The sequence below is a fragment of the Oncorhynchus mykiss genome, chromosome 10 (assembly GCF_057628025.1).
Source record: "Oncorhynchus mykiss isolate SJ-2025 chromosome 10, ASM5762802v1, whole genome shotgun sequence".
Lineage (NCBI taxonomy): Eukaryota > Metazoa > Chordata > Actinopteri > Salmoniformes > Salmonidae > Oncorhynchus > Oncorhynchus mykiss.
This window is the reverse complement of record NC_143031.1, coordinates 19,146,809-19,171,255: the sequence shown is the minus strand read 5'-3', so window position 1 is coordinate 19,171,255 and position 24,447 is coordinate 19,146,809. Positions and strand designations below refer to the sequence as shown.

The window sequence follows — 24,447 nt, the reverse complement described above, 5'->3', positions numbered from 1 at the left end:
CTCTAGTTTGCACATGTTAAATAATAGAGACCACTCTTCTGTGACTTTTCTTTAGAATGTATTATCAGCTGTTCCTATTTGCAGCAATGGTGAGGACAGCGATCAATCTAGAGGTGTCAATACTTGGATTAAGTATTGGAGCTAGATTCAATCCGTACCGCAGATGTTGAATTTAAAAAAAGGTCATTTCTGAATTAGCCAACATTTACCTTGAAAGCAGGAACATTTCCTTTAAATTTCAAATTGCGCTATTATGCGGATCTTACGCAATATGGATTAAATTGAGACCTTGGTCAAACAAGTTATTGCAGACACCTAGGTTAAAACGACCAACAATAAAAGGTGTGACTGTGATATGGATGTTTAGTTGCACTTATCAAGTATAGAATACAAGCTTTATTTGTAATACCAATGTCAGACCACAATGTTATTGCACTGCAAAACGCCTTCAACAAAGAGGTAAAATGTAAGTGTTTGGCCAGGATTCAAACAAACCGCAATGTGCCGTTGTCGCACTGCACTTGATTTAAGGGAAATTGTCTTTAAAAGACAAGTGTAGTGAGGGGTATGGTTGATCATGACTACCGGATATTTCCTCCCACCTTTAGCAAACTTTTTTTGCAAATTAGTATGATTAGCGAGAACATTTTAAAATGGCAGACAAATCTTAGAAGCTAAAGCTAACAAATGCGTTGGCATGGAAGGGATAGATAAAGCCGTCGCCGATTTCAAGTGCAGTGCGATGTCGGCACATTGTGGTGTGTTTGAATCCCGTCTTGTCTGTTTATAGGGCGACAAAGTAAAAATCCACTGTTGCGTTTTTCTCCATCACATAGTGTTATTTTAAGACTCACATCTGCCTTGGCTGATTTCACTCTTAAAAATGATTGATTCTTGAAAAGCAAGGTAAGTAATAGGAATGATTATGTCCCACAGTTTGACCACTTCAATCTATCACTTTTGATTCTCTATAAGCAGGGTGGCATTGACGTGGGAAACCTAGCCCTGCCAAATATTTTTTTTAAATGCTGGACTAAAAAGCCAATAATAGAGAGTTTGGTACAGCATCTAGCAATACAAGGGCTCCAACAGCAGTCCCCCAAGACCCCATGCATAGGAGTTTACATTCCAGCCCATCACATACTGAATCCATGTAAATCAACCAATGATTTGAATATAAAAATCACATTATTGCTGAAAGCTGCAAGTTCCTTTCAGAATCCATTATATGAAGTCTAAATTAGGATAATGGTGGGATGATGAAATTTGAATATGCAATGGGTCTGGGGGACCAATGTTGGAAATGAAGACAAAAAACAAAACAAAAAAAACAGTACAGATGACAGGAAGGCCTTGAGAAACCAAACAGACTAGAACATGAAAACAAAAGCATTTTTTATTTATTTTTTATATCACCCTTATGTTTTTAACACTGATTAATAGCTACATGGTTTCTGCTAATCAAAGCTAACTGACGAAGCAAGCTTTTTCTTGGTGCGGACAAAAAAACAAACACCAATGCATTAAGACCAATATAGTCTCACCTTCTCAAGAGAATCCTTCAAGGGTAAAATAGTCTTCCCCGTTTTCACATCAGTACAGCAGGATGGACCTGTATTAAAGTGCAGACTGGGATGGGGGGGGGGGCAAGGGGCGAGGTAGGGGGGACGAGGTAGGGGGGTGGGGGGGTGGGGGGGGGGGGGGGGGGGTGAGCTGAAGGCCTAAACTGACCAGGGTTGCAGGGCTGGTTCAATGATCCACAACCCAACCAACATTTCCCCACCACTTTTCCTTATTCTACTAGTTTGTGGTAAAGGGCTGGTTTAGTGTCAGGCATGGTGTGGCACTTGATGCAAAACGATAACCTACTTCTCCCAAAACTACCAATACTACATGAAAACTGGCTTATATATAGCCAACTAGAATGTTGTTTATATGATATGTCCTACATAACAGTGGCTCTGTGATTTGTCAGTAAATGTAATTTAAACACTCAACACCAGAATCTTTCATTTTCCCATCTGACAAATCTGATCTGCTTTCCAGGTCACCAGAGTTTAGGACCATTGACATACATCTTGCCTCAGTCCCTGCAATCTATTCGCTAGCCTTCAGCTAAATGGCATTTCAATGAGAACTCTAGCCCCGAAATGGATTACTTTAAGAAGAGTTTCCATAATGAGAATTTCATCAGGACTTGACATTAAAAGCTTATTCAATAACTTGTAAAAACAAAACCACACTATGTCGTGTCATTACCAACGACAACTCAGAAATGTCACCTTCAAGTGCAAACACACTGAGCGTTAGACAAGGCATTGGTCTTTAAAACGACTTGGCACTGAGAAAAATAAATAATAAGAATAATGGAAATCTTGATAATTGTTTGTAGAGAACATTCTCTTTCCATAAGGGGAGGACTGGTAACTAATACAGTATGGTTGTTATGGAGAGAACTGGTGACTAATACAGTATGGTTGTTATGGGGAGAACTGATAACTAATACAGTATGGTTGTTATGGGGAGGACTGGTAACTAATACAGTATGGTTGTTATGGGGAGGACTGGTAACTAATACAGAATGGTTGTTATGGGAAGAAACAATGCAAAGTTAGGAAGGAAAGTGTGGTATACTAAAGCACCAGTATAGGCTGTCATTGGCCGCCAAAGTAAAAGGAGGTGACGGCCGTGTCGCAGCATTCCGGGCTGGTGTCGAAGAGAGATAGGCCCAAACTTAGTAGGCCGCGTTGACATGGTGAAATGGTGTGAGGGGGAGGAGAAAGAAAAAGGAGAGCGAGAGAAAATGTAAAAAACCCACTGCAGTCATCCTAGCTTTGGGTCCCCAAAGAAGTGGATGTTGTTTGGGGTAAGAGTGGATGGTCAAGGGGGTGATGTGGTCGGTAGGGTTGCGTAGTTGGCACGTAGGAGGGACACGTTGCTGATCGCTGAACAAAAGCATCCCTACACACACACACCATCCCTCCTCTGTACCCCATCTACACCACCCAAGCGTTACATTACCCTGTTCCCAGAATCACCCCCCACAGCAGTCCACTGATACGCTCTTGGCACATAAAAAAAATGAGTTTGACATGATAAATCAACGTGTGGGTGTGAGGGCACAGGGCTCGCTAGTTCCACTGTCTCTTCCCATCTCCCATTCACTGTCCTGCGCTCTCATTGGTCCTCAAAGCTCCAATCACACTCTGGATGTTTTCTTCTGGGACCTATGAGAGATAGGGGGGCAGGGTTGTCTTTATTCCAAAAGCTCCAGTTAAAACTGACCCCCACAATTTACCATACAAACAGAGAGAGCGATACAGAGAGGGTGTAGAGTTGTAAACCATCACTCACCAGCGCATGGTCGAACTTGAAGGTACTGATGTAATAAGCTGGAATGTCAGCAGTAGCCAGGGGTTCCGATATTTGAGCCACAATACCACACTCGTCTGACACAAGGCAATGAGAATAAAGAACAGATATCCATGAATATCAGAATTATTTTAAACACAGGACGTATCTGGGCGTTTAATGTATTCAGTAATATTCGTATTGGCATCACAGTTTGTTTTTACTAATCTTAGCCAAATTACACTCGCATCAAACAGTGTCTCTTGGTGATGTGCACTCTGCAGATATCTGACTAACATGTGGGAGATCTGTGGAAACCAAACAGGAGAACCACAACTGTCTTACTTACCAAATCCTAAAGGCTGTCCTCCAATGCGAACCATTTTCCAAAGCTCCCCTGAAGCACTAGTGAAGAGGACATTGTTTGGAAACCTGGTTTGAATAAATTAGAATATGAATGCACACATTCATTCAAGTAACATTTAAAGATATTATTTAATGTACCTCTCACATCACATGTATTCAAAGATTTCAGAAAACAGTGAATACATATTTTTGCCTTTTGTGTTAAATTCAGATTGTAGGTCAGCGTTTGCCCTACATCAGGGTTCCCCAACTGGTGGATGGAATTTTTGTTTGACATAAAATACTAAAAACACCAGGAAATTAGCTACAAGTGTTTTTAATTTAGGAAATATCTGTTGAAGTATTCCCACGCATAATAGAGAGATAGATGAGATCGTAGATAAATATAAGCAAGGTTTGAAATTAAGTTTCATTCAAATATTATCTGTTTGGGCTTCTTGCGGTCAATTTGCAGTCTACAAATTATTTATCTAGTTGATCATCCCTGTCCTACATGCTATGTTGAAAAATACATTACTTCGGAAGTACTAAAATCTTGGTTCACATATTGTCCCCCTTCTTAGCTTGGAGACAAAACTGACCCATATAAGGGATACCTCACCAATGTAGGACAAGCCCATGATAAAATAGCTACTAATGTAGTGGTACTGTAATCCTTTAGTTCAATCCACGTGATTAGTAATGCAGCTGTTCAGGTTACCACACAAGTGACACCTGTAACAGCTGTCAACTCTACATTAACTTCTTTACAAATAAACTTTCTATGATCTTCTGTGTTTGTTTCCTAACAACCCAGCAGCAAACCCAGCAAACAAGTTCGAAATGCAAATTGACAGCAGTTGTGCCTTTCTGATGGTGATAGACACCATAACCATGTGTTTTTTTTCTCTAAATGGCGGGACCACAGGAGAGCACCCACCGTGGTGTGGTCTGCTCATCCATGACCAGAGAGATGTAGCCCTCAATCAGAGAGAAGGAGAAGAAGCGGATGTGACCAGAGTCCTCGCTAGACGCCCCGGGCTCCTTCATGCTGGAATAGAAAGTAGTGACATTCAAGTGTGTCCAATCTTTCAACTACATTTGGTCCTGTCCATTCCAACCTGGTCACCGAGTGACCTGCTAGTCAAACCTTTCTATACCTTTAAAGTCTAATCATAACAGCAGCATAACCATCCTATGACAGCCCTTGCTTAAGTCTAACCCTCTTCCAGGTTCTAGACTTCCTAAAACAAATTGTCTGAACGGAACAGCTAAGTGTTCTTGTGGCAGTGTGTGTGTATGACAGGAGGAGTGTTGAGGAGTGGGTTCTTACCCGCCTGAGTAGAACATGACGTCCATGAGCAGGGTGGCCACCGAGGGCAGTGTGTCCGGGTCCAGGCTGGTCACACAGAACATGTTACTGGGGCTGGAAAGAGGGTGGATGATGGGACGGGGCACTGAGAGAGCGAAAACATGTTTTTATTAATATGATACTGGCAGTTGTGAACACATATGCTAATACATTTTATTTTGATTCATACTACCCATCAAATATGTCACCTAAAGAGATTTACAAATCCCGACAACAAAATGTGGTCCCGTGTGGCTCAGTTGGTAGAGCATGGCGCTTGCAACACCAGGGTCGTGAGATTCCCATGGGGGACCAGAACGAAAATGTACGCACTGACTACTGTAAGTCGCTCTGGACAAGAGTGTCTGCTAAATGACAAATGTAAAATGAGCCCATGGGCTTAGTGGCCGAGGGCCCTAAGCGACCGCTTATGTCGCTTATGCCTGGGGCTGGCCCTTGCTGTTCTGCCTTCCATATCAGACTGTGTTCTCAGGTTCTGTTCTGGGGAAGAACCTTGACAGCGAGTGCTGGATTGACATTCTCTTACCAAAGATGGATTGTTCAATTCAAGGTTTGACAGGCTGCAACAAAACAGCCAATTCATATCAGGGAGTCTCTGCAATATTCTCATTCATATTAGGGAGTCTCTGCAATATTCTCATTCATATTAGGGAGTCTCTGCAATATTCTCATTCATATTAGGGAGTCTCTGCAATATTCTCATTCATATTAGGGAGTCTCTGCAATATTCTCATTCATATTAGGGAGTCTCTGCAATATTCTCATTCATATTAGGGAGTCTCTGCAATATTCTCATTCATATTAGGGATTCTCTGCAATATTCTCATTCATATCAGGGAGTCTCTGCATATTCTCATTCATATCAGGGAGTCTCTGCATATTCTCATTCATATCAGGGAGTCTCTGCATATTCTCATTCATATCAGGGAGTCTCTGCAATATTCTCATTCATATCAGGGAGTCTCTGCATATTCTCATTCATATCAGGGAGTCTCTGCATATTCTCATTCATATCAGGGAGTCTCTGCATATTCTCATTCATATCAGGGAGTCTCTGCAATATTCTCATTCATATCAGGGAGTCTCTGCAATATTCTCATTCATATCAGGGAGTCTCTGCAATATTCTCATTCATATCAGGGAGTCTCTGCAATATTCTCATTCAGGGGATGAAATACATTTCCATTTGTATCACAGAAACCCCAATGCATAACCTGAAACTGAGAGTGTGCGTTACTGTATCTAAATCCAATAGCATTTTCAGACTACTGAGTCGAGATGTGCTGGCCTGGTTACACATGTCCCATATGGGCTCGAACTGTACAGGAAAGGAAATGTGAAAAGTAAATAACCGAGCCAGCACAGTAAAGTTTGTGTCCACATGATAGTGTGAAAAGGGGAATAAAAGTATTGTGTGCCTACCACAAGTGTCAAACTCATTCCACGGAGGGTCGAGTGTCTACAGGTTTTTGCTCCTCCCTTGTACTTGATTGATTAATTAAGGTCACTGATTAGTAAGGAACTCCCCTCACCTGGTTGTCTAGGCCTTAATTGAATGGAAAAACCAGAAACCTGCAGACATTAGGTCCTCCATGGAATGAGTTTGACACTCATGGCCTACCGAGTTTAGGCTTGACAAAGCCGTTGGTGACTCCCAGGCTGTTGGCGGCCACGGTCTCTCCATTGATCACCCTCAGCAGGGTGAACTCAGAAGACAGGGTGTGCATGACCATGGGCAGGTCCCGCTCTCGAACCTGATGAACACAACACAACCACTACGCCATAAACAACTCAGCCACAACCAAAGCAAAACACAAACTTGTTACAACAGGGAAAACCAAAAAGTGTTATAGAAACGTGAAATAGCATTTGAACAGCAGGTGAGGATGGTCTTTCCAACTGGCTGATTCTAATACGTCAGAAAGTAACTCATATTTGCACTTCAAACACAATTTGAAACTGCACTTATCAGGGGAAATAAACTACAATCACAATAGAAAACTATTCAGTGAAATTTCAAAAGAACTCAGAGCTTCTGCATTTTGCTTATCGGAACACTTCAAGGGTAACTAAAGAGAGAGGCCTGTGGGTACAGCAAATGTTAATCAAGCAATCCAAGCAGGTATGTCTGACTAGCAAAAGGCTTGGGAAACCAACCTCCCAAAGGAATGCAATGCTAAAAAGCTGGAGACTGTCTTCTGCTTTAAAATACAATTTCAACGTGAAATGAAATGCCCCAAAGAGGTCTCCATTATATGGGCCTAATGCAAAGCTACTGTGTGTCCATTCCCCCAAAATTGTGCTCTCCCCGACTGAACTCTGTGCCTCCTTCCCTGAAGAACTGTACATTTGGACACGATGGACTGATTCCATCCCCACGGGGACTGTTCTGCCGGATCCTGACAGAAACTCAACCATCTCCTCTCCCCCTGACTAAACCCTTATTTGAGTTGCATTGAGGATGTAAACAAAATGTGAAGCCTCCTGTGAGAAGCTGGCCTCTAACTCCTCTAGGCTGGTTGAGTCAGACAAAGTCAGGTTACTTAAGGCTCCCTACCTCTAAATGACTGCTTTCTTCATTTGGGTCGGGTCCCACTGTTTATGTAACGCAAATAATCATAATACAACACCAGAATAAAAAATAAAAAAGTAATCTGAACGAAAGCATGCAGGATAGAAACGGAGAGAAAGAGTGACAAGACAAACAGACAGAGAGATTGAGGCAAAGCGAGAGAGGGACATGATTGAGACAGACAAATGGACAGACATTAGGCAGAGAGAAAGAGAGAGACATGAGAGAGAAGCAAGTTGTTTCCTCCATTTCTTTACAGACAGTGATTAGGCCGTGGTTGGGAGCAGCTGGCGTGGAGGGAGAACAGTGGCCATGAATGTTACCGGGAATTCCAGCAAGAAACTGAGCTGAGGCTGATCCTCTTTACATAACTACTGCCAGATTATCAACATCTCCATTTTTGTTAACAATTATTTCCATACACAGGCACCAGTTATTCAGCAGACCTTGTGTGTGTGTGTGTGTGTGTGTGTGTCCCACCCCCTTTTAGTAACAGGGTAATACAAATACTCCCTATAGCCAAAAAGGTCTGGCATGAGAAAGGACTGGTGTGATTAAGCAACTTCGACAAAATGAAAAGATCCTTCTCAAAGCAAAAGTGCTGCCCAGGGTGGTACTGTAGATCCGCTGCTGTGTCTTTTCATGTTGAGCAAAATGGAAAAACACTCACAGGCCACAAGTGAGTACAAGTGAGGGCATACTTGATTAAAATGTCCTGTTCCGTAAGCTATTTTCGATTATCTACAGGTATATTTAAGAGTAGGCTACCTTCATACCACTGGTAACATAATAGGTAAGGCTAATGACCATGTTCAGTAATACCTACAGGAATAAGCAGCTAAGCTGACAAATAGGTCCTCAAACTAAATGTGAGTATCAATAACACGTGAAGGGAGAAGGGCGCCGCTACAAGGTGCTCATAACAATGGCCAATTGGCTGGCTGATATCTTGCATGTGTTCCTTGGGAAGTTGAGGAAGGCATGCAACAACACTTCAGAGGCCTAATTTATACAGTATGTACGCAATGCAAGAACGCAAACGGCAATCCTGGGTACTTGCGTCAAGTTTGTAATTGAGGGGCTGCCTACATCTACAATGGATCACCATTTTGACCAGATATGATAGGTTATAAATTACACTTAAGAGAGGTCTGTAGTGGAACAGCACTCACCAAGATAAAGTCAGTCTGATAGGTAGACAACATAAACACAGAAATGTTGTGGTCTGCCAGGGGGGCAATGACAGACTTGGCTATTTTGGTGACTCCGATTGGTTGAGAGTTGGTGGCGCTCCCGCCCCCCGACACCACGTTGAGAGCCAACCACGTGGCCTCGGCGACACTAAGGTGCTCCGACTCGGGCAGTTCTGAAAGGGAACAAGAAAATTATTAGAGGGCCTAGTTAGTGTGGCATTAGTGTGGTCGCAGATGGATGTGTCTGTCTGTCAGCGGTCCCCTTAGCGATAAATGAGACGCTAACGGCATCACCGGACTCTCAATGTCTCTTATTTTACGGATGATTGTTTGACATTCTCCTCCGCTGATGAGCTGGATGAGGCATTGTCAAGCATGGGTGCCATTAATATGAGAGGGGTCTGACTTGGAAAAAGGTCTGACTCCACTGCTGAGAACAATGAAATATCACTAGACTGACCATGCTTATTTCATCATAAAAAATAATAATAACTTCGTTAAACAAGTCGCCTTCAAGAGGGTCTTCATTGTGGTTAGTATAGCTTATAAATCACTCAGGGTAAAACATTTACCACTGAGCATAGACTAATAGCGAAAGCCATGCCAACAATCTCAGACTTGTTTTAACAGTCTCAATATAGAGCTGAATGTGTGTGCGGCCATTTTCATGCACTGGCACGAAAACAAAACCAAACAACAAGTACTTGAAGCCTCAACGCAGCAAAGGAAAGTACATACATACAACAGATGAGCACAATATAAACTTCCAGCCAATCTACCTACAGTAGAATACCTGCACCTGTTTCACAACACAGAGCGTCTAGTATCCATGGTGACCAACGAGGGTCACCCTGGAAACCAGTCTATAATGACATGGATTCATCACTCAACCACAAAACCAAGCCAGTGACAGCTTGGCCTCTGTTAACCGGGGCAGCAGGTAGCCTAGCAGTTAGAGCGTTGGGCCAGTAACCCGAAAGAATGCTAGATCGAATCCCCGAGCTGAGAAGGTAAAAATCTGTCGTTCTGCCCTTGAACACTGTTCCCAGGCAGTCATTGTATATAAGAATTTATTGTTAACTGACTTGCCAAGTTAAATAAAGGTTCAATTAAAATTTTAAAAACCCATAATGGCACAGCGGGCAGAACTGATGTAGCAATATGTAGTCAAACATTGGCATCGAGTCAAGATATGAGGAATTAAAGAAAGCATAGGCCCTTACTGTCTGGGATCCCTGGGATGTTAAAACGTACAATGGGTAACGGGTAGGGATGTCCCAAGGATTCTGGATAGCACTGCCCGAAAATCATAGGGCTACACGTTTTCCTGATTTACCATCCTGGTAAAGATCCAGAGGTAGCGACCACAAAACCCACCTTTGAAGCCTTCCTCATCGACGATAATGGTATAATCCTCCGGAGTTTCCGTCAAACTGAAAAACTTGCATCTGGAAACGATAAAGGAGGTTTCATATTGAATAACATGGTTCATTATGCTACTTGTAAATAACCAGTTAGTTTCAACAGAACATATTAATTATCTCAGTTCAGTTATTTAAATGGAAAGGAGTTATTGAAAGCTGCTTGCAGGCAATAAGCAAGAAGGGGTCCCCTAAATACCCAGAAAGTACCTCATTGGACAATGCAAATGAGCAAAAGCATATTGTTAGCCTTAAGTATTGTGTGGTTTCATGAGTAACTTTTTTTATGCTACATAATATGCCTATGTGTATATGAACCATTCAGTTACAACCGGAAACAAATTTGAGGTTAACAATTAGAAACTAAACTTCCGTAAAGCCTCGAATGTCATCAGCCTCCAAAAATCTGTTTGACCCCCCCCCACATAGCCCATGAAGTTCCTTTCGTGGAACGCAACAACACATCCATACACTCAGCGCAGCCAATCTGTTTGATCACAAGTCTGAATATCTTCTTTATCACCATATTTAATGACATAATGATGGACTATATTTGAGGCCCATCAGGTCATCGAGACAACATAGAAATACACCATAGTTTTGTTCAGCCCAGCTATCTCTTTCATTTCATCCATCAGTAATGGGTGATAGGAGCTCCACACAGTTGTGCAAACCTCGTTGCCACAGGAATTGCAAAACCAGACATGTTTTTTAATATTTTCACTCCATGCATCCATCTAGCGGCAATTCCACGGTAACACAATTACGGTTAGACTCAGTTTGTTCTCTTTAAATGTCTGCCAAACAAAAACCATTGATTTCAAAGTTGTTCAACTCTATGCACAAGGACTATTTTTAACAATTTAGCTGAATGACTGTGCAGATGCAAACTTTGGTAATGGAATTATGGTAAAATCTCCCTCACGTTTTTATGTGACCACATTTTCCCAAAACTTAAATATCTGCTCTGAATTAAGATTCAAAGATATCTGCAGAAAGAATGGAGTGTCAGCTATGACACCTTGAGTTTGAAAAAAAATCTATTTTGGTTGTTGAACTACAGTAAGTGGTGGATTTACACCCGATAACGGAATTACAACATGGGTCCCTGATCTGTACCTCACAGAAATGCTAAATTATGGATATGAATGTCATTCTCTTCATGTTTCACAAGTCTGGACATCACAGTGCAGCAGAGCAAAGTACAGTGCAACACAGCATAGCAGAGTAGGGTATTACAGTACAGTAGAGTTCAGTAAGGTATAGTTCAGTACGGTCAAGTACAGTACAATACTCTACTCACTGTATTGTAGTGTACTGTGCTATCCAAACTTGTGAAGCATATGTTTATGATAGGTTCAGATTTGGTTCAGTCAGTCTGTCTGTGGGCGTTAACATCAAAGTCAACATACAAGGCCCTGTTTCCCAGATTTGTCATAATGTTCTATTGTTTCCAGTACTTGTCTTATATTGTCTCCAATGTATCATCCGGGTAAAAACCTGTCTGATTAGGATGAATAATACCTTTTTAATTTTATGTGCTATGCATTTTGCATCACACTGAAGTGTAAGGGGCCTTCAGTTTTTTGAGTTTATGGTTTCTTTGATATAAATGCCCCTATGCAAACATGCCCAAATAAAATACATGGATCTTGAGTTGAGACTGCCAGCACCTGTTGCAGACTATTATGACGATCATAAAACCTGAACCAGCTCGATTCTGGGAGAGAAGAGCAATGTTTGCCCGATCCACCCAAACCTCTCAATCAAGGGGTACCATGATACTTGTTGATTGTGGAAAGCAGCGAGTCTGATGGCATGAGTCATTTATTTGATGATGGTGGCGTGCGTCATCTCCTAAATACTCGACTGGCCTACTTGTCCCACTCCCAAACCTCTCCTGTTGTTGTGTCATATCATCTCAAGTGTCCTTGGGTTGGCATGGTGGAGAGCATTACTAATACATATGCATGGAGAATGGGTGCCTCACTGCCATTAAAGGAGACTTCAGATTAGATTCACCTTCAGTATTGACTTGGTGCTTTACCACTATGGGATTTGTGTTTTGAGGTTTTGAGATGCTCAGGATGCTGAGCTAACGGTAGACTTTAGAGAGTGCCATTTTGAAGTTTGTCTACCTCATTGCTCTTGGTGCATGTACCTGGAAACTGCCATCAGAACAAACATTTGTAACTTGATCTCTGCTTTTGACTGGAAACGTTAGATGAGGGATAATTCAACATGGCTGTGTCCTCTTGAAAATATTTTTGTACTTCGAGTTTCACGCATTGCTCATGAAAAATTGGTTGGATAGGGGTAACTCACCACCAGCTAATTTCATGTTCAAGTATGAATAACAAAAAGGATGTTTCCATTCAAATCAAATGTCTTTCTTTACCAAGATGGGTTTTTTTTCAAGCAAATGCTCTCATAGTGCAAGCTCCCTCTGAAACAACCTACCTTATGGAAATTCCACGATAACGGAATTGCACTGAGACTCAGATTTCCCACTTAAAAATGTATGTGTAACAAAAACCATTGATTTAAAAGTTTAACGAATCATACAACTATATGCACAATGAATAATTTTAACAATTTATACTGAACATTTTACCAAAACACATACTGGAAGAACTGTGCAGATACAAAGCTTGGTAACAAAATAAAACCGAGGGAGATTTTACTGCAATTCTGTTACCAAACTTTGGCCTATCCAGTCAGTTATTTTTATTATGTTTTTATTATTTTGTTCAATGTATTCATTATGCATAGAGTTGTTGGTTTATTAAACTTTGAAATCAATGGTTTTTGTTTAGCATATTTTAAAGTGAAAAATCAAAGTCTCAATTCCGTAACTTACCCAAGGCTGGAATGAATATGTTACCATGTCTCTTTTGGAGACATCAGGATATGTTTTGCCATAGACCTTCTGAGATTCAGTTACTGGATTTTCATATCAAATTATTTTTGCTAAATATCATCTAATCTCTCTTGTGTGGTGAAAAAGTATGCCCCATTCTCTATTTTTTTTTTTTTTTTTTTTAATTTAATTTTTACCCCTTTTTCTCCCAAATTTCGTGGTATCCAATTGTTTTTAGTAGCTACTATCTTGTCTCATGCTACAACTCCCGTACGGACTCTGAGGTTGAAAGTCATGCGTCCTCCGATACACAACCCAACCAAGCCGCACTGCTTCTTAACACAGCGCATCCAACCCGGAAACCAGCCGCACCAATGTGTCAGAGGAAACACTGTGCACCTGGCAACCTTGGTTAGCGCGCACCCGACACAGGAGTCGCTGGTGCGCGATGAGACAAGGATATCCCTACCGGCCAAGCCCTCCCTAACCCGGACGACGCTAGGCCAATTGTGCGTCGCCCCACGGACCTCCCGGACACGGCCAGTTATGACAGAGCCTGGGCGCGAACCCAGAGTCTCTGATGGCACAGCTGGCGCTGTGCCCTTAACCACTGCGCCACCCGGGAGGCCCCTGATTCTCTAACACCCAATTCCCCTGTGTGAAAAAGTAATTGCCCCCTTACATGCTGACCACATCGCTCGCGTTGTGTACGCGAGCATTGCAAAATAAATGTACACATACATGTTGTTCAATCATTTAATCCAATCTGCTCACAAGTCTGCGTAGCCAGGTGCTAAAATAGAACTTGGCTCTATTTTTGATGCGTGATGCTCTGCAAGTCCCGCCTCTCCCATCTCCTCATTGGTTTTTGGGAGCATATACCCACGTGGGTGATTGAAAAATGAACCGATGTCCAGACTCCAGTAAGTGGTGGTAATGCACCTTAAAGTTGGTTGCCAACTGACATATAAAGTCCACTATTACTGAAGGAGAGATTACTAGAAACGATTAGTTTCCCCTTGTTGGAGTAGAGAACACACGATTTTGTGTGACTCAAAATGGGTCAAAATTCTACAAAGATCCAGAAAAAAAGGATCTTGTGCATTTCAGGTAAAATAACAACCCAGTGTTTATATCCCTGGGCAAATTAGCTAGCAACAGCAAGCTAGCTAAATGTTCATGAATGTTTCATGTGTTTTGACCTGTCCCCAAATTAACATAGTTGGTTCAGAGTTCGTTTTGATATTTCAACCTGCGTATCTAGATTGCATCTGGTGTGGATGTACAAAATCAACATGTGCGAGAAGGCGCACGAGCATGCCCGGTCTCGACAGCATGATACACACACTAACTGGTTGTGCCACCTTGAGCTGCAATGACTGCTACAAAATGCTTCCTGTAGTTGTTGATCAGTCTCTCACATCGCTGTGGAGGAATTTTGGCCCACTCTTGCATGCCAAACTGCTTTAACTCAGCAACATTTGTGAGTTTTAAAGCATGAACTGCATGTTTCAAGTCCTGCCACAACAGCTCAATTGGGATTAGGTCTGGACTTTAACTAGGCCATTCCAAAACTAAAAATGTGTGGCTTTTTAGACATTTTCATGTTGTGTGTTTTGGATCATTGTCTTGAGGCATAACCCAGCTGCGCTTCAGCTCACAGACGAAGGCCTGACATTCTCTTGTAGAATTGTCTGATACAGAGTAGCATTCATGGTTCTTTCTATTAAGGCAAGTCATCCAGGTCCTGAAGCTGTAAAGCATCCCCAAACCATCACACTATCACCACGCTTGACCATTGGTATGAGGTTTTACTGTGAAATGCAGTGTTTGGTTTTTGCCAGGCATAACAGGACCCATGTCATCCAAAACGTTGACTCAAGTTTGCCAAATAGCACCTGAATGATCATCAAAACTCTTGGATGAATGTTCTATGGACAGAGGAGTCAAAAGTATCAACTATTTGGATGACATGGGTCCCATTATGCCTGGCATGGAAGAGTGGGACAAAATTACTCCACAGCGATGTGAGAGACTGATCAACAACTACAACAAGTGTTTGGTTGGAGTCATTGCAGCTAAAGGTGGCACAACCAGTTATTGAGTGTAAGGGAGCAATTACTTTTTCACACAGGAGCACTGGGTGTTGCAACTTTGTTTATTAAACAAATGAAATAAGTATGTAATTTTGTGTTATTTGTTTAATCAGGCTCCCTTTATATAATATTAGGTTTTGGTTCAAGATCTGATCAGCAATCAGTATCAAAAACATGCAAAAGTAGAGAAAATTAAAGACTTTTTTCATGGCACTAATATATATATATATATATATATATATATATATATATATATATATATGAATAAATAAAAGACAGGATTGTCAACAGTGAGACAGCACATTTAGGGAGAAGGTCATCAACAACATTCTAGGTGGCAAGCAGCTTCCAAGCCAGCGCCTTGTGTTTGTTTGGATCCACATTTAGTCAGCATGACTTAAATTCTACATGAATGCAAGGCACTTCACAGGGAGCTTCTAAATGAGTTTGATTCAGGCTGTTAGAAAACCCATGAGCAATTAACAACCTTCCATTACTTAACTCGAAATTGGACACAATCAGTACTGTATGTGACGGGAGGGACAGCAAATATAAAATCTCAATAGGCAAATCTATTAGTGACTCCCAAATGATAGAAATGCTATGAAATGACAGCTGCAACAAGGCCCAAATCTCAGATGAAGCCGATCAAAGATTTCCTCATCCCACTTGAGGCCAAACAATGTTCTGAAAACAGACCAGCTTGGTGCATCCAGCTCTGTCTGCCAACAATGGAAGCAATGAAACACTTCCAAGGTATAAGGGGAAACCACAGGCTGTTTAATGACAGATGCATCCATTTGAATTCAGTTCTGTCTGTGCATCAGGAAATAAGATCTTTAAGAAGTTTGTCTGTCTTCTATTTTCTATACTATAACTGCTGTTTTACTTTGTGGAGAGAGTCTGGGATATCAGTATCTTTATCTGCATTTTTAAACACTGCCTTAAGGGCCATTACACCTTCAAATCATAGTTTGTCAGACGTTATAATACCTCTAAAGTAGTCAAGTTGAAACCACGTCCCATGACATCGATTGTGTAGATCCAGCTATATGCCTCCACACCAAATGAATGGAAAAGATAAGCACTGACTAAAACCAGGAAATGACACGGTACTCATCTTTTCTATTCATTTGAGATCGAGACAAAGCTGTATCTACCATACCACTGCAAAATGTGAACCTAAATGCATGTTTTACGCCCCCAAGCTGTGCGATGCAACATTTATACTGCATTCTGTGGACCTCTGCCTCCTTTTCAAGTATTTTTCAAGGGTCACCACAGCACACGTAAAAAGGTCACTGAAAGGTGGAGGAGAATTTGCCTTAAGGAGAGCTTGGTAAACATGGGGTTGAAAAGGCCATCCGCTAACCTATGTGTCATTAATGTGTCACTAAAATATAAATGCCTTCAACTTGTATCCTGGTGCAGTTGTAAAAGCTAGGATCCCAAGATCTTTGTTGGAATTCAAAACTGTTATATTATTGGCCTGTAGGCCCATTTCTCACAGATGTGGCCAAAATGTTAGTGATAATAATAGATCTTGAGGAAAATAGCACGAACAAAGTTTAGGTTAGAGTAGCCAATTGATAATATGCTCACAGCACATTTACAGTGGCATTCCATCATGTAAGTTAAACTTTTGCAATAGGTTTACAGAAAAGAATCTACAGATAACCTGCCCTATCCTCATCATGCCAGGTGAAATGAATAGGAGGAAAAAATATACAGCGTTATTGTTGTCTCCTAATTATGACCTATTCAATGTATTTAAAACCGAGAAAGGCTGTAGTCAGAAACACAACCACTGGGCCAGCGTTCACATCTCCAGCAACAGATAGAATGGCTAGCTAACCAAAACATGATTGCAACATTTCAAATGATATATTCGGCATCATCGCGAACAACATAAATGTCTCACGCCGCCAGTTCAAGTTTGATTTAAAGCAACCACCTCACCCCATTTAATTTTACACCTACACACAACGAAAAAACAACACCGCAGAGCTGCAATGCCGCGTTAACGTTATGTGGGAAACTCGGGACCTCCGAGTAAAAATTAACAGAAGTAATTTGCGTAGATATTTTTATTGGTCGATTCTTCTTCCCAAGTGGGAAACTCCGGAATCAGAGAGGAATGCCGCGTTCAAGTGCTTGTCGGAACTAGGAAATGTACGACATGTTAACTGTTGAACGCAGCAGTATAACTATTACCAGAAATGTGAGTTTATTAATTATGACTAGCTCATGAACAAGGCAGAAGAGGTGAAGCAGGAGGGTTAACTCCACCCCCATAATCTGTACACATTAAGCAGATCATTCATTATTAAGCAACTGAGTTTTTGTATGGGGTGGAGAAAGTGTTGAATTTAGTCACAATTAACATGAATTGCCATTTTGATACGTGGGGCTTATTTGATCTAATATAAATGTTGTAATGCCTAGGTTCTTACGAGTGTACTGCTTCCAATTGGCTAATTCACCCCCCCTGTAACTATTCCCCAGGTCGTTGCTGTAAATGAGAATGTTTTCTCAGTCAATTTACCTGGTAAAATAAGGGCTAAATAAAGTAAGTGAGATGCACTTGACAACTGAGAAAAAACTATATTGGTGTAGTCCTTGTTGAAATTCGAGATGTCTATGCATATTCATGAGGCTAGCATAGCTTCTCACTCTCCATTGAATACAGGCGGTTGATGTCAACACCCCTCTTCGATTATAAAAATAAAATAAAAAAAATAAAAGATGTATCCACCAAACCAAAGAGAGGAATAGGCGGTAGCTTGACAGCCGACGTTCCGGTCTGTGGAAAACGAATCCGATTGTTAGGGCGGAGTCACAAGCCTCATTATATCCAGTATCTCTGGTATCGTCTTTCTACAAGTAAGCAAGTAGATTTCCGAGTTTCCGACAGGACATAAACGCAGCATAAGCACGTAGCCTACACACCCCTTCACGTTGACCGGACTACAAAAGCACAAAAGCTGAAAAAAATGACAATGCAAAACATACTGAATTTAAAAAATACTGTCAGCACTCATTGACTTATGCAAAAACAGAGCATGCATTTTCATTGAAAGCTAAAACATAACTGCTGAAGACAATTACAATTGGACAGTTTTGCCACAACGATCGGCAACATTGTATCTAGTCGCGCAATTAGTTTGCAATAACGTTACTGCCCAATAAGATATTTAGAATGATTCATTTTCTTTATTGTATCGGATTTAATAAAAATGTTCTATAAATAAAAGCTACTTACCTTGTTTTAGAGGGCAAGAAGGCGAGTTTGATTAATCCGTGAGTGCAAATCTGAATGCCCTCTTTTGCTATACTCGCTACTTTCAAGCTGTGTTCTAAAATATGCAACTCCATCATTTGCGTCTTCTCATTTGAGGAACATCTAAGACAAATGTATATCGTTTCTAATAAAAAACAAATAAATACACCTATAATAGCTTATAAAAACCGTGAAACGTAGCAGAAAGCAAGGGAGGGAGAAGGACAAGTTATCCACTTCGGAAAAGAATGAAAGAGAGGTAAAATAGAAGCAGGGTGTAATAAAATAATCACAATGAGGTAAACGGGGAGGAAGAGAATGACTGTCGGTCCCCGTGTATTCTCTCCGACAGGGATTGGAATAGTCCAGCAGCTGGTAACAGTGAAACAAACAACTTGCCACTCAAAAGAAGGGGAGGACCTGCTTTGCCACACGGGCATGTTGGGACATGTAGTTTCACATTTCCTATGGCGTCATGGCAGGGCCATCATGGAGCAAATACAAGGACAATGCAAAATATGACAAATTAAGCATTTTGTTTCACTGTTTTGTATATGCATGATTTGTAATGCATTAAATTGTCTGAGGACAAACCCCAGACATCTTACAAATCAACGTTGCAAGATAGGCCTACTACATCTGTGCCCGTAATGTCCAAAAACTGTCATCGCTAGGACATTAAATGGCCTGTCCACTGTCCATACATGTCTTATATACTTACCTATCTCCATCTGAAATTCATTAACTGTTTGCTTTCAGTTATTCACACAAGTTTTGGTCCTATTGGTGGCCTACTTAAGGTTAATATTTTGTAGGGGTTTGCAATGAAAGAAGGAAGACTAATTTCCCTCCTCATAAATACAATTTACAATTAAAGTAGGCTTATTACAGTATTCTGAGTTGCAGGGTAGCCTGATTGATAGCCGAAACTGGGGGGACAGCACACTTGTGTTAGAGACTGTCAGACATTTGCAATTTTAACAATGGGACCCGGTTAACTCAATCACCATACTCACTTTCTTTTGATGTAAAGTTCATCAGCTCCCCAAGCAGATAGCAGCATGATAAGAGTTTAATGTTGAACACAAAGAAACAAGTAACCTGATTTATGGGATTCCACTCAAAGCATCACTCAATGGAGGTTCAGAATTCATGGCCTGGTCAGTCAATGCATTGGTAAATGACAATGGTGATGATGCCATTAGGTAAACAAGATCTTGAAAGAGTATTTGAACTCTGACCTTACTACCTACCAGACAGGGTTTTGAAGGGTCTGTGCTATCCGGGATCCTTGGAACATCCCTACCCGATTGAAGTTGAAATTTAAAATGTTTAGGATTTAGGGATTTAGGGTAGGTACGTCCCAAGGATAGAACTGACCGATTTTGAAGGTGGTGGAACTGTGCCCACAAATGAGCTTTTCTATGATTTATATCTGACATAAATCCAAAGATTGAGGCAACAGAACGTACAAATGAGTTATTCATGGTATTCTGTATGCAAAGAAACAAACTAAATCATAATCACCATTGATGTCAGGAATCCCCCTGGACAGTGGTTCCATTGTGCTTGGTAGAGCACAACATTCAGACATCTTTGTAGAGTATCTCTATAAAATACAGGTACACTTAACATTTTTTAATTTAACCTTTTTTTAACTAGGCAAGTCAGTTAAGAACAAATTCTTATTTACAATGACTGCCTACACCGGACAAACCCAGACAACGCTGGTCCAATTATGCTCTACCCTATAGGACTCCCAATCACAGCCGGTTGTGATACAGCCTGGAATCGAACCAGGTTGTCTGTAGTTACGCTTCTAGCACTGAGAAGCAGTGCCTTAGACCGTTGCACCACTCATGGGCTTTAACTATGATGTTTTCTCAGGTCACATTCTTTGAACCTGCAGGTGGGAGGATAGACTTGTATAGGTGGTGATGTAATTTCATGCAGTATAAGTTCCATCTCAATCACCATCAATTTACTGCTATTTCGTAGATAGTGCACATACTCTCAGTAGCTCCATCACCACTCCTACACTCGCGGACCAGACTAGGCCTTGCTTCAGTATAAAAACTAGACAGCAGTTTAATTATTCACAGGCTATGACTGGTGGTAACTAAGGCCCTAGCTGACTGGAGCCATAAAATAACAAGCTTTTTTTTGTCTGTGGCAGTGATAAGACCACTCTGATCTCGCAAAGCTAGGGCCCAGTTGAGGGTGTGGAAAATATGGTATTGTTCAGTTCAAAGGACATTTCCCTTCAGATGTTTTTTTGTATTCTTGAGGTTTCTCTAGTGCCATTTCCACCACCTCCCCTTTCCTTGACATGGACTAGTGAAAGTAGATTTATATGGGTCTGAAGGAGTTGCTGAGATGGCAACTTTAGGCTTGAACTGCAGGTTCATCAGGTTGTTAGAACAATTTATTGGGGGAGAGTCTGATGCATTTACTTTTGTGAACCTGCAAGAGCATGTATTTCCATATTTAAAAAATATCTAGGCCTACTCCTCCCGGAGATCAGATAACACGATTGAGCGTCTTGAAAATAAACATGCAGTTCATATTCCCCTTTAGAAAAAAGCTATGCCCCTCCCCACTCCATGGTATACAGTTCAAAACATGACTGTACATATACTATACCAGAGCTCCAAGTCTGGGACCAAAAGGCTACTGAACAGCTTCTACCCCTAAGCTATAAGACTGCTGAACAGTTAATTGATGATTTTTGTACTTTTTAAATCTGCATTGTTGGGAAAGGGCTCCTAAGTAAGCATTTCACAGTAAAGTCTACATCGGTTTTATTCAGCGCATGTGAAGCATTTCATGGTAAAGTCTACACCTGTAGTATTTGACATGTGACAGTTACAGTGCATTTGGAAAGTTCAGACCTCTATACTTTTTCCACATTCTGTTACGTTACAGTCTTAATCTAACATTTATTAAATTGTATTTTTCCCTCAATCTACACGCAATACCCCACAATGACAAAGCAAAAACAGTTTTATTTTTGCAAATATATAAAATCTCCGCCAGGACATATTACATGTACATAAATATTCACCCTTTACTCAGTACTTTGTTGAAGCACCTTTGGCAGTGATTACAGCCTTGAGTCTTCTTGGGTATGACGATACAAACTTGGTACACCTGTATTTGGGGAATTTCTCTCAACCTGCTCTGCAGATCCTCTCAAGCTCTGTCAGGTTGGATAGGGAGCGTTGCGGCACAGCTATTTTCAGGTCTCTTCAGAGATGTTTTGATCGGGTTCAAGTCTGGGCTCTGGCTGGGCCACTCAAAGACATTCAGAGACTTGTCCCAAAGCCACTCCTGCATTCTCTTGTCCGTGTGCTTAGGGTCATTGTCCTGTTGAAGGTGAACCTCACCCAAGTCCGCGGTATTGAGTGCTCTGGAGCAGGTTTTTAATCAAGGATATCTCTGTACTTTGCTGTCCCTCGATCCTGATTAGTCTCCCAGTCCCTGCCGCTGATAAACATTCCCACAGCATAATGCTTCCACCACCATGCTTCACCGTAAGGATGATGCCAGGTTTCCTCCAGATGTGACACTTGACATTAAGGCCAAATAATCATGTCTTGGTTTATCAGAATACATAATCTTGTTTCCCATGGTCTGTAAAGAGTACTTTAGGTGACTTTTGGCAAACTCCAAGTGGGCTGTTATGTGCCTTTTACTGAGTGGTTTCCGTCTGGCAACTTTACCATAAAGGTCTGATTGGTGAAGTGCTGCAGAGATGGTTGTCTTTCTGGAAGCTTCTCCCATTTCCACAGAGGAGCTCTGGAGCTCTGTCAGAGTGACCATTGGGTTCCTGGTCACCTCCCTAACCGAGGCCCTTAACCCCTGCTTGCTCAGTTTGGCAGGGCAGCCAGCTCTAGGAAGTCTTGGTGGTTTCAAACTTCTTCCATTTAAGAATGATGGAGGCCACTGTGTTCTTAGGGACCTTCAAATGTGCACACAATGCCAGCAGCATACCACTGCTGGCTTGCTTCTGAAGCTAAGCAGGGTTGGTCCTGGTCAGTTCCTGGATGGGAGAACAGATACTGCTGGAAGTGGTGTTGGAGGGCCAGTAAGAGGCACTCTTTCCTCTGGTCTAAAAAAAAATATCCCATTGCCCCAGGGCAGTGAGTGGGGACACTGCCCTGTGTAGGGTGCTGTCTTTCAGATGGGCCATTAAACGGCTGTCTTGACTCTCTGAGGTCAATAAAGACCCCATGGCACTTATTGTAAGAGATGGGGTGTTTACCTGTGTCCTGGCTAAATTCCCAATCTGGCCCTCAAACCATCACGGTCACCTAATAATCCCCAGTTTACAATTGGCTCATTCGTCCCTGTAACTATTCCCCAGGTTGTTGCGGCAAATGAGAACGTGTTCTCAGTCAACTTACCTGGTAAAATAACAGATAAATAAATAGGACATTTTGTGGTACCCTTTCCCAGATCTTTGCGTCGGTGGTCTACGGACAATTCCTTTGCCCTCATGGCTTAGTTTTTGCTCTGCGATGCACTGTCAACTGTGGGAACCTATATATAGGCAGGTGTGTGCCTTTCCAAATCATGTCCAATCAATTGAATTTACCACAGGTGGACTCCAATAAAGTTGTAGAAACATCTCAAGGATGATCAATGGAAAAAGGATACACCGGAGCTCAATTTCAACTCTCATAGCAAGGGTCTGAATATGTAAATACGGTATGTTTTTATACTTGTAAAATTGTCAACTCTTCGCTTTATCATTATGGGGTATTGTTTGAGCATTTAAAAAAAAAAACAGTTTTAGAATGAGGCTGTAACCTAACCAACTGTGGAAAAATATAAGGGGGCTGAATACTTCCCGAATGCACTCAACTTGATTTTATATTCTCCACTGATGCTAGGGGAAATAGGCTAATTAGTAGAGCACGGAAAATCTAAATTCTAATGGATTTCCTTCTACATTGGAGGACGGTATGGACACGACCAGGAAATTAGAGGTCTGAAGGAGTGGACGGCAGTTCACAGCAGGATCTTTAGACTGTTCTTGGCACAGAAACAGAGCCCCATACTGTTTGATCCTCAATTTAATGAGCATAAACCCTCAATGAGATTACTCTGTGGTACTCTTCCTGAGATCTTACTTCAGAAAGACTTGGGAGGAAAATAAGGCACAAGACATTAGAAAAATCTCAAATTCCATCACTACAGATTATATCAAAAGTATGAACCAGAGAGCCAAGACACAAATTGGGAAGAACTCAAGCCGATTTTTTTGAACAGCTGTTATTGCGAGGGAGTGATTATGTAGTGAAACATCAGGGCAAATACATGTGATTGTTAAAATTATGCCCGTGTCCAAACAATTGGGTTTATCTATTCTAACCCACCTTTAGTCAGTTCCTTTCCACCTTCTCCTTTGTGAAGATCACCCCCCCCCTCACGGAAACACTAGGCCTGTTAACATTGCATCGACAAAGCACAACCACAATTTCAGCAAAACACTGATAACCCCTTCAAACCTAGTACCGAAGTCCACCTCCTTGGTGGGTGCGAGGGCTGTGCCAATTAAATGCTGCAAACTGAGCTTAATGCAGTGCCAAACATCCTTACTGGAAATTTAAATGTAGTGAATTTACCTGATGAAATAAAGTCCCAAACCAAAGGTGTCAACTGATCAGGGCCCACACCAAGGAACCAATCAGAATGTGTTTCCCCCACCAAAAAGCTTAGTCTCAGCACAAGATGCACCTGTAATCAGTTTCTTGATATGCCTCACTTCTCTAGTGTCTGGATTATCTTGACAAAGGAGAAACACTTACTAACTGGGACATAAACAAATGTGCACACAATTGGAGAACTAAGCTTTGTGCATATGGGAAAATTCAGGGGATCTTCAATTTCATGTCATGAACACAACACTTTCCATCTACCTTTTCCAGGAGAGTAGGAAGTAATCAAATTAC

General features: G+C 41.4%; 1 protein-coding gene across 1 annotated transcript; it reads right to left on the bottom strand.

Annotated features, from left to right (window-relative positions):
- Positions 1–381: 381 nt before the first annotated feature.
- castor2 (cytosolic arginine sensor for mTORC1 subunit 2) lies at positions 382–18,920 on the bottom strand. The gene is made up of 9 exons (XM_021617653.3): positions 18,473–18,920; positions 10,211–10,281; positions 8,813–9,006; positions 6,690–6,822; positions 5,030–5,153; positions 4,637–4,747; positions 3,701–3,783; positions 3,355–3,449; positions 382–3,227 (listed from the first exon to the last, which is right to left on the bottom strand). The coding sequence occupies exons 1-9, from the start codon at positions 18,586–18,588 to the stop codon at positions 3,162–3,164; spliced, it is 993 nt and encodes a 330-aa protein (XP_021473328.1). The 5' UTR covers positions 18,589–18,920; the 3' UTR covers positions 382–3,161.
- Positions 18,921–24,447: the final 5,527 nt, after the last annotated feature.

Bases quoted from the DNA above. Each gene is read 5' to 3' on its own strand.
- castor2 (XM_021617653.3), bottom strand. From the start codon at position 18,588: ATGATGGAGTTGCATATTTTAGAACACAGCTTGAAAGTAGCGAGTATA. The intron at 10,282-18,472 runs GTAAGTAGCTTT...TATCGTTTCCAG, and splicing joins TTCTTGCCCTCTAAAACAAG to ATGCAAGTTTTTCAGTTTGA. The intron at 4,748-5,029 runs GTAAGAACCCAC...TTTCTATTCCAG, and splicing joins GTCATGTTCTACTCAGGCGG to CATGAAGGAGCCCGGGGCGT.